General features: G+C 39.8%; 1 protein-coding gene and 1 long non-coding RNA gene across 3 annotated transcripts; one reads left to right on the top strand and one right to left on the bottom strand.

Moving 5' to 3' along the window:
* Window positions 1–183: 183 nt before the first annotated feature.
* On the top strand, window positions 184–5418 carry LOC307034105. Its single transcript, XR_013806761.1, has 2 exons — window positions 184–321; window positions 564–5418. It is a non-coding gene; the product is annotated as an uncharacterized lncRNA (long non-coding RNA).
* Window positions 5419–5555: 137 nt separating this feature from the next.
* Window positions 5556–13891, bottom strand: LOC307034233 (protein phosphatase methylesterase 1-like). Of its 2 annotated transcripts, XM_079672993.1 has the most exons (13): window positions 13422–13883; window positions 12766–12823; window positions 12211–12262; window positions 11718–11872; window positions 10775–10865; window positions 10053–10118; window positions 9729–9873; window positions 8450–8567; window positions 8170–8214; window positions 6862–6926; window positions 6508–6575; window positions 6369–6399; window positions 5558–6121 (listed from the first exon to the last, which is right to left on the bottom strand). In XM_079672993.1, exons 1-12 carry the CDS (start codon window positions 13752–13754, stop codon window positions 6378–6380), a joined length of 1218 nt encoding a protein of 405 aa, XP_079529119.1. In that variant the 5' UTR covers window positions 13755–13883; the 3' UTR covers window positions 5558–6121; window positions 6369–6377. The 2 variants fall into 2 exon arrangements, with proteins under 2 accessions (XP_079529120.1, XP_079529119.1); XM_079672994.1 differs by lacking the exon at window positions 6369–6399 and having other exon boundaries at window positions 5556–6121; window positions 6469–6575; window positions 13422–13891.
* Window positions 13892–14387: the final 496 nt, after the last annotated feature.

The following is a 14387-nucleotide window of genomic DNA, read 5'->3' as shown; positions in this document are numbered from 1 at the left end:
TTTGTTCTCAGGATTCTTTTCGTGCTATCTTGTTGAAAACTGTTAATTAAAACGGATCTCTAAACTGCCCCCTCTCTCTCCAGCTGAACGCAGACTGTCTGGAAGACCTCCCTCTGGAATACGACCTGACCGTGGGGGGGGTCGGGGGGGCGCTGGCTCTGGAGGCCGTGGTGTCGGGGGGGTCGAGCGACGGGACCCTCAGTGAGGGGGGGGGCTCCTCCGTGCTGCTGGACCCCGGGGTCAGGAGGGTGGGATTGCCTCAGGACTACCAGGACCCTCTGAGAGACAGCCCTGTTACCATGACTACTGACACACTCACAGGTACACACACACACACACACGCACGCACACACACACACACACACACACACACACACACACACACACACACGTACGTACACACACGTACACACACACACACACACACATGTACACACACACACATGTACACACACACACACACACACACACGCACACACACACACACACACACACACACACACACACAGGTACACTCAGACACACACACACATTTGAAACTATTATTTTCTGTCTCTCTCCAGGCGATCTGCAGCCGATGGCGAGCAGCTCCGTGGCGTCGCTGGTCATCACCGTGGAGACGGGTCTGTCGGACGAGGAGGGGACCGGGGAGCAGAACCAGCTAGGGGAAAAGTCCTGAGAGGAGCCGAACCTGAACCAGAACTCAGTGATTAGGTTCAAATTAAACCCTCCGGAGAACAAAGATTAAAAAGGAGATTAAACGGTTTGTTGAGACGGACTTATTTGGGAAGGAAACTCTTTAAAAGCTCTGACTTTTGACTGAAGTTGGAACTAAAACCAGAACCAGAGTTTGGGGTTTTCTCTTTGGACCTGGACCCCTTTCTGACTAGACTTTGAACAGGTTGTTCCCGGTGTGGATAAACCTGTGAGTGTTGGTTCGAATCTGGACTCAGAGGACCTGGTTTGACTTCCCTTTCAGAGTCTCTTTCTGGACGCTTAGCGGGTTTGAAACCAGAACTGTTCGGATTTTAAACCCTCCAGAGAACAAAGATTGAAAAGGAGAATAAACTGCTTTGTTTAGACAGACTTATTTGGGAAGGAAACCTCTGTAAGAGCTCTGACTTTTGAATGAAGTGGGATCCAAGCTCAGAACCAGAACCAGAGTTAGTTTAGGGTTTTCTCTTTGGACCTCGCTAAACTGACTTATCTGGACCCCCTTTGGACTAGAACAGGTCTAGTAACACCTGTGAGTGTAGGTTATAATCTGGACTCAGAGGACCTGGTTTGGCTTCACTTTCAGAGTCTCTATCTGGACATTTGACGGGTTTGGAACCAGAACTGCACCTGGGTTTTATCCATTGCGTTCACTTGGATGTACCACGTGTTTCCCGACTGGAATATATAACTCTGGATGTGTCCAAAAACGTATGTCCTGGTCCTCTAAATTTCATTTCAAATAAGGTGGACGTTCGTTACTCAACGGACCTTACGAGGGTCGGACGGGATTCACACTGAGCCACGTTTTAACTCTCCGGTACTCACGAAAAAAGGGTACAATCCGGAGAAAATCGGCGGCCAAAAAGGTTTATCCTTCATCAGAAACACTGGAGGATCTTTGATGCGTGCTTGAGGAAAACAAACGCCACGTTGTGTTTCAAAAAAGGCGAGAAATCTAGATGTACCTGTTTGTTTCTGCCGCTCTCTGGACCTTTTGTGGAATATTCTGTTACCTGGTGTTTCCAGGTCGGACAGCTCAGCAGAAGCCCCTCGCGGAGGTTTGATTCTGGTTCTTTTAGCTCATTTTGATTTGCCGGCCAACAATGTCTTGAGGCCTTTTATCTTGAAAGGTTTGTTTTCCCGGTGTTTTGCTGACTCGTCGTGACAGTATTACAGCTTCAGTGACTGCAGTATTGAATTGAAGTTCTCACAGTATTTTTGTTTCTCTTTCTGCCTGTCGGTTTAATTCAGGCTCCTCTATCTTCAGAAGAACTGACAGTATTCGGGTGTACGTTCTGGCAAAAGCTCTGTACAAAATAATATAAGGTGTGATAGTTAAGATAATATCGACTTTAAAGCACAGATGGAAATAAGTGTTTGAAACTTTACACAAATCCTGCAGCTTGGGTCGGGAGAAATGCCAAGATGATGGAGGACATTATCAATAATTACTTTCTCTAACTACGTCATTTAAATGGAAACAAACATCCCCGAGGCTGGGCAGACACTGCATGTTTATATTGTTTTTTTATTTTAACGATACACAAAAAACGTTAATCCTCGATGCAAAGCTAATGCTAAAGCTAACTTAAAAACCCTAGTCGATTTTGTCAAGGGACAATTCCCGATAAAGTTGATTCAAACTAGGGCTTAATCGTAATTATATCAGAATTGTAATATGGGCTATTGCGATATCCAAAAAGTAGAAAGTGCAATATTTGATGAAGACAAAATGTGAAAACACAATAATTACAGATCATTGTTAAACATAAAATTGTGATAATTTTAATGTATTTTTCAATAAAAATGGGAATAAAGACGCTGTAATCTTCATTCCCTCACATATCGTGAATCCTATCGCAATTGCAATGAGTCAAAATAGTCGTAAATTAAATATTTATTCAGTTAAATATAATCCTATTTTTGTCTTCAGCTACGAACATTTCCAAAAATAATCAAAAAATTACTACTTTAGTTAAATGTAATATGGCGAAGAGTTTATAAACGACAATTTGAAGCTAGCCATATTGGGATTTTTTTTGTCGTAGAATTAACAACAACGTAAATATCAGAAGTACGCCGATGTGTCATAATCGGCAAATCTGGCACATTTTACGAGTCGGAAGTGACGTCTACAATCCTGGTTTATCTATGTAGTGTCTGCCTGGCTAAAGAAAGTTAGCGTTAAAATACCACGTATGATTCTTTTTTTTTTTTAAACACGAAAAACCCTTTTAGCGTTGTTTTGTTTCTCTGTCCGTCCGTCTGCCAGCCTCACGCTGCCTTAAAAAAAAAAAAAAAAAACACCTTTAAACCCTGACAATCAAATATCCGATCTTTCGCTCGTGACTCTACGATCTTTTTCTGAACCTCGCCACTAAACGGTGTTCGCTGCCATTCCCAGAGTTCAAACACCACCAAAGCAATGTGTGAAAGACGAGGAAAAGTCGGAGATAGTTTAGCGAAGAATCCCTCCCTTTAGGGGCTGCACAATTTATCGGAATTTACCGCAATTCGGACTCGTACAATATCAACATACGCTATATTTGATTAGCTCCAATAATGTGTCGTCATAGCATTCGGAAAATACCTTTTGTGGTCCCGACATACGAAAAATATTTGTACCATGATTATTTTAGCATAAATAGAAAATAGAAAATCCAATAACGTTAAAAATCGCAATTACGTATTTCCCCCTAAACTGTGCGTCCCTATTTCCCCCACGTTAGCCGTTAGCATGTAAATATAAAATGTATATTCCACACGTTCGCTGGCGCCGAAAGAGAAAGAGATTGTCGTCTATTTTGATACCAGAGGAGACGTTTTATTTTTGTAACGAAGACCCCGAGCAGCAGAGACTGACCCCCCCCCCCCCCCCCCCCCCTATGAGATTGAGTGTTATTTTAAGTGTTGAATATTTGTGTAATTGTACATACAGATGACGTTGGCAATAGGAATCTAAAATATTGTAATTTGAGTTTTTTTTGTTTTGAAGCCCGATGAAATCTGAGAGAATGAAGGCTGGAGAATGTTTTTTATTTTAAGGACGTAATTCTCAACATTGAATTTGGTTCAAGACCTTTTTTAAACCTCTGCGTGTACATAGCGTTGTTTTTCAGATCCTTCGTGATTTTGAACAATAAAAATCCGCCTCTAAAATCTGAAAAAATGCCAAACATAACAAGGTTTATAAGAACTGGAGTTGGTGTTTCCAGTCAAACCAATAATGTCTTCCTCCTTTGCTTCCCTCTTCCTCTCAGTATAAAACACTTCTTGTACACACAGGTGTCTTATATAAACGTGATCGGATTGTACGCCTTGTTTTGGCCATTTTTCTTTCCGTGTATAATGTCTTTTCTGCTGCCATCACCATGAAAGTGGATTTCTAAACCAGACTGAGGCTGCGGTGGCATGTTGGTCCTCCTTTTAGGTGGGAATCAAACCTAAAAATACGGATTTATAACACACAGAAACGTCGGTAAAAACACAATTATAGAAAAGTGAAATATTCGTGATTGTTTGGTTGCTTTGAATCAACGTTGTTTGCCATATTTTCAAAGTAAAACATCCGAAAACTCACATTTAGTATCGGATAATGTGGACGTTTAAGTCCATACACAGCCCTAATAGACCTTATCTAATATTAATAATAATAATAATTGTATTACAAAACAATGATAGACCTTTCTTTTGATCATTTAAATATGATTTAACTGTCACACACACAGTAACTAACTTAAAAAATGTAAACACACATACAAGATCAGTTTGAATTTGTGTTTACAAGCAAGATGTTAGTAAATATATCATTTCTATCTCTAAAATGTTAGAATTAAGAGATACAAAATATTACTTTTTGAACTCTTACATTTCAAAATGAGGTCTTTTTTTTTATTTCATGGCGTTTAATAGTAATTACAAGGTTTTAAATCACTACAAACGTTGGACCCTCGTGTCACTGCCAGTAATGACGTCTGATTGGTTGTTTTCTCTTGCTCCCGCCTCTCCTCGCAGCTCATTGGCTTGTTCTCTCTGGATGCTGTTTTCTGATTGGTTGATGCACTTTAACTCTGTTTCTCTTGAGGGATCTGGAAAAAAGTCTTAGATTTTCTAATTTCTTTGGTTTTTTTCTTCCTATTTTCACTCACATTTTGTGCGATGGTGTTAAAAACGTTGTGACTGATCTGGAAAATGTTTTTTTTAAAAATAATACTTCCATGTATCTGTAGTCCGACTGCCATATTTGCCATGTATTGTAATGTATGCTCTCCCTTGTAATTCAGATGGACATTTTACAGTTTAATCTGACATTTCTGACAAAAAGTAGCCAAAAAAAACCTGACATAAAGCCAATATTATTTTTCTCGAATTTGAATTAATCTTCTTTAATTTAGCTTTACAAAAACAGCGATATCCGTGAGAAACAAAAAACTCCGTTCCTCCCAGAGAGACGGAGAAAGTTGAAGTGTCAGTAGCAATGCTAACCGCTAAGCTACGTGACGGCAGGGTGTGAAATGTTGTGTTTCTGCGATTTTTTTTTAATCGTTTTACGAAACGTCCGTTTGTGTGGTTGTCCTGTGTACGCTAACACAAAACACACACTCACTCACTCACACGTGTAAATATGCCATGTTGTTTCTGTGTTTCAGTTGTTGCACGTGTTCTGATTCAGGACAGAATTTAAATAAAAATGTAATTCAACATTTTTGGTTTGTTTTATTTATTCCAGCTGTTTGTCATCTCTAAAAAAAAAATGGTTGGACTTTCAAAAATGTGGTTTTCTCCCTTAAATTATGAAAATTGACATTATATATGTTTTTTTACAAATGACTCAATTTTAATTTTCTTTTTTATTGTAGGAGGATTTAAAGAAGCATCTTCTATCATAATTATATATTTATTTTTTCATTTGTCGAATTCGATTTCGTCATTTCACAACATTTCCTGGAATTTTATAACAATCAAATATCAGAACAGACAGGTTGTTAAATCACAGTTTAATACTGAACACATCGATCTATACATTCCCATACAGGTACTTTTCTATGCTACTCTCATGTCTCCAAAATGGCTGTTCTTAATAATCCTGCAAAACTAGAAAGCCCATTTTAAAGTCTGGCAGAAAGAAAGCTGTTAATTAATCCAACAAACTAACGTGCTCGTTTACGAAAAACTCATTTATGACTAGTGTTAACTTGTTTACAGGAGGAACCGATGATGAGTATATTGAATTATTATAAAAGCCATATAAGGTTAACTTCAGTATTTAATCATGTTTGGTCAGGAACTAAACAACAACAACAACAGGAAGTCAAAAGACAGACATTCAGTCTTAACTAGAAACTTCTGCAGCTTCTGATAAAAGATGAAGATGGAAAATGTTGATCTGTTGGCTGAGAGGAACCTGAGGAAGAGAAGAGAAACATGTTATATATATACTTTACATTTCTGTCTATAACTACAGGAAACTAAAAAGCTTCCTGTTACAAAACTAATATGTAGTATGTGTCATTTTTCATCAAATCAGGTTTGATATCTGTTTCTTTTGCAGAAAGGAAAACTGGATTTTAGGAACCTGTGAAAGGATTAACTTGATATATCTAGAATGAATTGAATGTCAAACTGTTGGCCAGATGTTATTAGGTGTTTACCTCCAGAGCTCATTGTGTGACGGAGTCGACGCTGAGGAGGAAATGGAGAACACTTTTCAGGTTCAGGTTTGATTTTGTAAATAATAATGAATAAAATTACGTGTTCTGTAGTAAGAGAGCATTTAGGGGGATGTTTCACCTCCTGGTTTCTCTTCTGGCTTCAGCCAACTTGTGTCTCAACAGGAAGGAGGCCACGGCGTCTGCCACCTACACACACACACACACACACACACACACACACACACACACACACACACACACACACACACACACACACACACACACACACACACACACACACACACACACACACACACACACACACACACACACACACACACACACACACCACCCATACACACACATACACACACATACATACACACACACACACACACACACACACAACATTAGTATCTCTGTTGCATGTCTTGCTTCTTTGGTGATATTGGAATACAATTTTTTTTACATTTATATAAAAACACTTTCTTACTTTTTCCGGTTTGTCTTCTAGCACTGCGTGTCCACAGGGGGGTAGCACCTGCATCATGAATTTACCTACACACACACACACACACACACACACACACACACACACACACACTACATGTCATTTAGCTGACACTTTTATCGTTATCCGAGAACTTTTTCCTTTAAACTGAACCAAAGGTCCGTATTGAACTTGGGAAAAGGGCGTTCAGTTATACGCTGCCCCTCAAGCTTGGAACCTGCTTCAAACTGAGCTGAAACTCAGAGAGCCGGTCTCATTAGAAACACTCAAAGCAACTTTAACTGACCTCGAAGCAAGCCGCTGTGTCTGTAAATGCTTTGGCTAAACTTGGTGTATGACTGTGTTGTGATTGTGTGTTTTTGAATTGTTTGTAACTAAAACTGTCTGAAACTGTGCTGTTACCATTCTTGGGCCAGGACTCTCTTGAAAAAGAGATTTTCAATCTCAATGAGACCTATCCTGGTTAAATAAAGGTAAAATCCCCCAAAAAAAAAAAAATCCAAAGCGATTTACAATAAGTGCGTTCGACCAAGAAGATACAAACTTGAAGAAAACAGAATCATATAAGTACATCATGTTTCATAGAGCCAAACATTTCAAGTGCTACTCACCTGGCTTTAGATAAGCCAGCCCTTTATTAGTATATAAGTGCTTTGTTAGTCATTCTATCGCTCGAAGCGGACACACACACACACAAACACTGATGCTAGTTTATCACACCCACACACTCCCTGGCTGTCACTTCCAGCGCGTTGACTGACGGGAGCAGCTGACTGTGGAGAGGAGCTGCCGCCTCCAGCTGTGTGTGTGTGTGTGTGTGTGTGTGTGTGTGTGTGTGTGTGTGTGTGTGTGTGTGTGTGTGTGTGTGTGTGTGTGTGTGTGTGTGTGTGTGTGTGTGTGTGTGTGTGTGTGTGTGTGTGTGTGTGTGTGTGTGTGTGTGTGTGTGTGTCCTCAGAGACCTCCTTCACCTTTTCCCTCACAGTTAGTAGACACACAGTGTGAGAAGAATGTCAAGTATTCCCCAAATCATTGTGTTTCTCGACATGAGGCTTTTTTTATTCTTTGTTTCTCCAGGACTACATTTCCCATCAGCCCTAGTAACTAAGTATTCAGAAGTAATGATAGTGTGTCAAAGATGTGTCACATAAATTCAGACATTTTTCGCGTTATTATCCAAATCTTTTTTTGCAATTTTGAAAACATTTACTTTTATTTTTCATTACATTTTTTGCAGACACCTTCCTTAGAACTTGAAGTTTCTCAATGCGTGAGTTTTAATGAGCTGCTCACCTTGCATCTGTCCGATTGTCAGAGCTCTGTCCAGCCGGTCGATTCCTGGAAAACAGAAACTTGAAGTAAGTGGGAAAAACATAAATATATGTTTTATTTCAAAGTACTGAAACCCCCATACAATAAACACAGCAGCACAATAATACAACTCAACAGTGCAGTAAAAAGAGCAAGAAGAAACATAGACGGTCACATCATTAATTTAAATATGAACAGTATTTAGTAGTACTGTACTATGCCTTATTTGGACATAAAGTATGACTTGTTTTATAAGACATACCGGCGAGCAGCAGCAGTTTGGGAAGGTTGAAGGCGAGGAAAAGATTGGACGTTCCTCTGAACCAGCCGTCCCAATACTTCTCCGACTTAGACAGGTTAATACGCCACACATACACACTCTGACACACACACACACACACACACACACACACACACACACACACACACACACACACACACACACACACACAGGAAAAATTAAATATGTGAGACATTTTTGGCCTGTTTTGGGGTGAAAATTGGAAAATGAATGCAAGTCAATGGAATATATTTATTATCATAATACGTGCAGATTTTCAGTTTATGACAAAAAGTTCAGTAGTTGTGGATGTTTGGCAATTCATAGAAGTCAATGGTGGTACTGTTATGTTTTGGGTCTTTAGATGTTCGGGTTGAATGCAAGTCAATAGTGTCCTGTTTGAAATGTTTATGTATGAGCATCTGGGTGTTCTGTGTGGTTGATTGTGTCTATAATGAAAACAAATCAATGGAAAATATTACCTTTTATAATACATGTAGATATATGATATAGATATGTGGATTAATGGAAGCCAATGGAAATATGTCGATTTTTGTAGGTTTGGTTTTAGATGTTTGGGAATTAATGGACGTCAACGGAAATATTGTTTTATATGTTTTTGTAGGTTCGTGATGAATGCAAGTCAATAGTGTCCTTGACATGTTTATGTTTGATCATCTGGGTGTTGGCTGTTGTTTGGGTGCAGTGTTATGAGTCTATAATGAATATAAGTCAATGGAAAGAACACATACATACAATGCAAGTCAATGAATTACAATCAGAGGCATTAAAAACGCAACATTCGTCGTTTTTTTGCAAATGTTTTCCTACATTTAGAAGTGTTTATTTTGGTTTATTATTCCACATTTCTTGGCGTATTTGTGAAGTTTGACTTTTGTTCACCAAATTCTGATCAGGTTCTCCTTGAGTCCAAGTTGACGTTTGAGCTAAATTTGGAGATATTTCCTCAAAGCGTTCGTAAGGTATTGGGTTCATACCAGAAACATGTTCGTACAGCAACCGCAAGAACGTAATGCCTCTGGAGGCCATGACAATAGTCTTTTTACAGCCATCAATCAATCAACAACTTTATTAATCCCGCAAGGGGCAATTGGTTATGAGCAGTTTACATCATGTGCACAGGCAGGAATATGTATATATATTTATGGTTATGTTTGTACAAAATAGTCCAAATATGTTATACAACTTCTTTAATTTTGTTACGTCGTTAATGCCCTGGTGTTTCCGCGTGATTTCATACCTGGCCTTCGTTGAGGTTCACCTCCGATGCGACATTTTCTTTTTCGTCGACGTAGCTTTGATCGTAGAACTCTTCGTTTCGCTCCATGACGACGTCGGACACCGGGATGGTTTGCTCCAGAGTTTCTGCTTCCTCCACCTCACATCTAATGAGACAGGAAGTGAGAGGAAAGAGGAGATTAACAAAGTAAAAGTCTTGTGTTTGAGACCCGGCTTTTATTCGAGAAAATACGTAAATTGTAATCTACTTCCAGAGCTTGAATAATGATGCAAAGGAATCAATATGGAGGCTCCATCTCTAACTGACCAATCAGAGCCAACCTACCTTTTGACCTGACCAACCATCGACACTCTGGCAGATTCCAGGTTCTTGATTTGCCCGCTTTTGATGCTGAAAGGAGGTCAAACAAACAACCTGTTACTTCATAGCTTATAAACAATATACCGCGCAGGCTTGAGGAAAGAGCTGACTCATTCCCACATTTTAGAACTTTTGTTTTCAGCCTGACTTTCACGAACCAAACTTAGCCTCCCAGTTAATGTTAGAGGTAATGTGTCAAACAGACCCACTTGCTCACCTAGCCAGCTACTGTTAGCTGTTATTATTGGTCTTTATGCTAACGATACTTGGCACCGTCGTATCGATGGTGGAGCCGGTGATGATGGCTGCCGTGTCTTTGGCTCCTTTCCAACTCAGCCTTTTTTCGTATTATTTCAGTGTTTGTTTTTCTATCTGTTTAATTGTTCTGTTGCTCTGTTGGAGGAGCCTGTGACTTAAGCTTTTCATTGACATATCTACACTGTAGCAAATGACAATAAAAGCATTGAATCTTGAGCTCCATCTTCTCGACCCATTATGGTATTTTTCTGGATCCCAAAAACCAAGATGGCGACGGACAAAATTCCTCTTTAAGGCTAAAAAGTCCTCAACCCAATGGATCAATCACCAAAGCACCTTGCCAACCAAGGAGTCTAGCTTGACTCCTAGGCAAGGGAATGCTAACTCATGTCCAGGTTTGAGTGCTTTATTGGTCTTTAAATCCTCACCTCCACTCTATAGCGTGGTCCATGGACTTGAAGGACTTTGGTCTTTCCTTCAGGAGGTCCTGGATGCTGTGCAGAGCGTCCGTTGCGCTGCCTACAGGTGGAAAACAACACCAGTAAATGTTGGGGAAATCCTGAATGTCCTCTTCCAATCTGAGAGTAACATGCTAACAAAGGTATCAACTGTAGCTGTGAACATGACAGGATGTGTGATTACCTAGAAGAGCATCAGGACTGTGTTAGGCATATGATAGCTATAGGCGCTTTCACACCGCAGTACTTTTCCCACAAATAAAAGGTTCATGAGAATTTAGTTCATGAGAACTCTCTCGTTCTCATGAACTAAGTACAGATCGCGTTCAAACCGGAATAAATCCCTGAGGGAGGATTAGGCAAATGAAGCCGCTGTTGTCACTTCTTCTTCTTCTGCTTTGGGTTTACTGGCAGACCGCAAACAACTTCACGGAGTATACTGCCACCCGGAGTCCCCAGCCGGAAGTCCCCGGAGTTGAGGACTGGCTTCGGAAGAAGCTGCTGGGACTCCAAAAAGTACTGCGGTGTGAACGCGGCTTATGCGATTCACATTAACAGTCAGAATTTTGAGAAAATGTCAGAATTTTTAAGAAAAAGTCAGAATTTTGAGATTTTTTGAAAAGGTCAGGATTTTGAGAAAAGTCAGAATTGTTTTTATTTTTGAGAGAAAGTCGGAATTTAGATAGAAAGTCAGATTTTTGAGAGAAAGTCAAGATTTTGAGAAAAAGTCTGAATTTTAAGATTTTGAGAAAAAAAAAAAATTCTCTTTTTTTGTTTTGGCTACTTCCATTCTTGAGAGGATAATAAATACATGTATCCTGATATTGAAGCTCAAGTCGTTGACGAGTGATCTTTTTCTAACAGTAAACATTAAATAAATATTGCAATAAAACACAACAGGAAGCTCTCTCACCTTCCACCACGTCGATAGCCACCAGTCCCACAGTGGTGGTTAGCAACATGTTGCTAGCTGTGTAAACTGCGATCGCACCGCCAACACCGTGACCAATCAGGACGATGGGGGGCGGAGTCTCACCGTAACAGACACCAATCACATTGGCTATATCACTGAGAGGCGATAGTTATAGTATTTAGATACAATACGATAATACTTTAATGGTCAGATCAAGTCTGAAATGTGACTTGCAACACAGCAGCTCCATGTGTAACATCAACAGACAAACATCAAGACACAATACATGAAAAACAAACATTTAACATAACATCACAATCACTGAGAGAAAAGCTGCTCAAAGAGCCTTCAGCGTGCATTTGATCTGTAGCTCTGTGTTTACTGTGAGGACTGGCTGGAGCACAAAGGATGCTTCAGTCTGCTTCTCGAGGGGAGCTTTTGGTCATTTGAGGTAGGCTACAATTATCAGCTTGAAATGTGTTTGTTTTGTTACCTGGACATGGTTTGAGTCGAGAAGTCGTCTGCTTGGCGTACCAGGGTGTCACCTTTAATCGACATTTAAGAAAATAGTAATTATGCATCAATTACTCGACAACTGAAACCAGACAGAAATGTATTCAATGTTAAAGCAGGAAGACCCTCGTCCTTATCAGCCTCACTTATTTTCGTTATTTTACAGAAACTATGGCTTTATCAGAATAAATATGTGGTGCAAACGTTGGTGGTTCGGTCCCAAATATATCATATTTTGTCAACATACACCTTATTTACTATACCATCCATGAAGAGTAACAGTTTCCTGTTCCCTGGGGATGGATGTGGGAGTAAAAATGAATACAAATATTCTTATATATCACCTTAATATTACCTCCTTAGCACCGTATTTGGGATCAAAGTCCATTAGCATTAACACTTCCAGTATTCAAAAGTCAAAAAGCCAATATTATGCCCTTTTCTCCCCCGAAAAGCTGTTATCTATATTGAATAATCCAATTCATCATCCTCCAAAGTAATCCTCACAACCAAACTGTATTTGATATGTCCTCACCGTGACCCCTGAGATCCATGGAAAGCACCCTGCAGTTCACTTTGCTGGCGATGACTCTCTGCAAAACAGAAGGACTCAAGATTTTAATCAAATTATACTGTACTATACAGGAGTTGATGTTTTTGACAAATTTGAAGACATTCCAATCTGGCGTTCCGGAGATATCGCGTCAACAAGAATGGGAGACCGCTGTTACCATTGACCATCACATTTGATTCATCTCATGGACGTTCTTTCGATAAAACCTTATGGTCCCATCAAGTCTGAAATGTTTCTTGCATCACAGCAGCTCCATCAACAGCAACAGATATTAAGACACGACACAAGGAGAGAGACATTCAACCCAACGTCACAAACACTGGATTTTTGCTTCGTATTTAAAGTCATTTCTTGGAGTTCTTCAGTGTCCTCTGGTCTTTCTGGTCTTATTATGTCCTTCTGTTTGTTTCGGGTGTCTTCGTGGTCATTCACCATCTCTCCGTCACCAGCATTGCGTGTCTCGTTTCGTCTCTCTTTTCTGGTTTTAAATTGTGTCTTTGTGACATTTTAAATCTTTTACTGGTTGTTTTGCTTTCTGTCTCTCCGAAGTTGGACATGATGTTTTGGTGATCGCTGTTTTTTCAAGATGTACCGCCATTAAACGACTGGATACTTACGGTGAAGACGGCCCAGGACAGCGCTGAGTGTCCTCCCCCGTGCAGAAGGACCAGCAGCGGTCCAGTGTTTCCAGCTTTATAGATCCGGAAGACGTCCCTGCTGTCGTCCGCCCCGACGCTCACGTCCTCCATCTCGTCAAAATACTCCCGCCAGGAAACAGGTGAGTAATCCGGCTTACTGCAAGCCTCACTGGTCGACATGCAGACACAAAGAAACACACACACTCTTGGATATATATGAACTGTAGTCGTGTATTTCATAATTTCTGAGAAAACGACTTTCGCAATGTCTTTATCTTTATCCTCGACCATTACAACTAGCATTTCCTTCATTACTGTCTCGTTATATTAGCATTACCTAGCATAACATATCGTGAACACCACTTCCTATGTCAAAATCAAGAGTTTTAAGGATTTCAAGGAAGTCATAATTGAGTCATTCATGATTTTGGATTCATAAACTAGCTTGCAAACTTAGCCAGCTAACTGCTAGTATGGCTAGTCTGAACCTGAAGCTAACTAGCTAACCGGTTGCTAACTTTGTAGCAGAGCATCTTTTAAGCTTCTTCCTGTTGTTATATAATCGTTAATGCTACAGTGCTCATGGCTTTAGAAACACCAGATGCCTATCAATGGGAAGGACATTGTTATTTATATCGATCACTTAGCTTAAGTTAAGTGGACAAACTAGTAGCATTGATTATCCAACCCAGTCTCACGGCATTTCGTGTTATAGTCAGTTCCTGACGGACGCCAAAAAAGCCAGATATTATAGAATTAAACAAATAAATAAAAACAAGGATAAGTGTGTATTATTGTTGAGTAAATAACAGAGTGTTATTTAGAAAAGAATAACAAATTAGAAGGAAAAAAAGATTTAAAAAATACAGATTTCGGTATTCTGAGGCTCTGAGCCCCATTTATTTTCCTCGCAGACGGCAAAAACAGTCAGACATTATACGATTT

This window comes from Notothenia rossii (assembly GCF_949606895.1).
Source record: "Notothenia rossii genome assembly, chromosome: 3".
Lineage (NCBI taxonomy): Eukaryota > Metazoa > Chordata > Actinopteri > Perciformes > Nototheniidae > Notothenia > Notothenia rossii.
The sequence above is the reverse complement of the archived record's forward strand: the minus strand, read 5'-3'. Positions and strand labels throughout refer to the sequence as shown.

Excerpts from the sequence above, each read along its gene's own strand:
- LOC307034233 (XM_079672993.1), bottom strand. The coding sequence starts at position 13,754 with ATGAAGGAAATGCTAGTTGTAATGGTCGAGGATAAAGATAAAGACATT. Across the intron at positions 12,824-13,421 it reads TGTCCTGGGCCGTCTTCACC|AGAGTCATCGCCAGCAAAGT; the intron begins GTAAGTATCCAG and ends TCTGTTTTGCAG. Across the intron at positions 10,866-11,717 it reads GGCTATCGACGTGGTGGAAG|GCAGCGCAACGGACGCTCTG; the intron begins GTGAGAGAGCTT and ends TTCCACCTGTAG.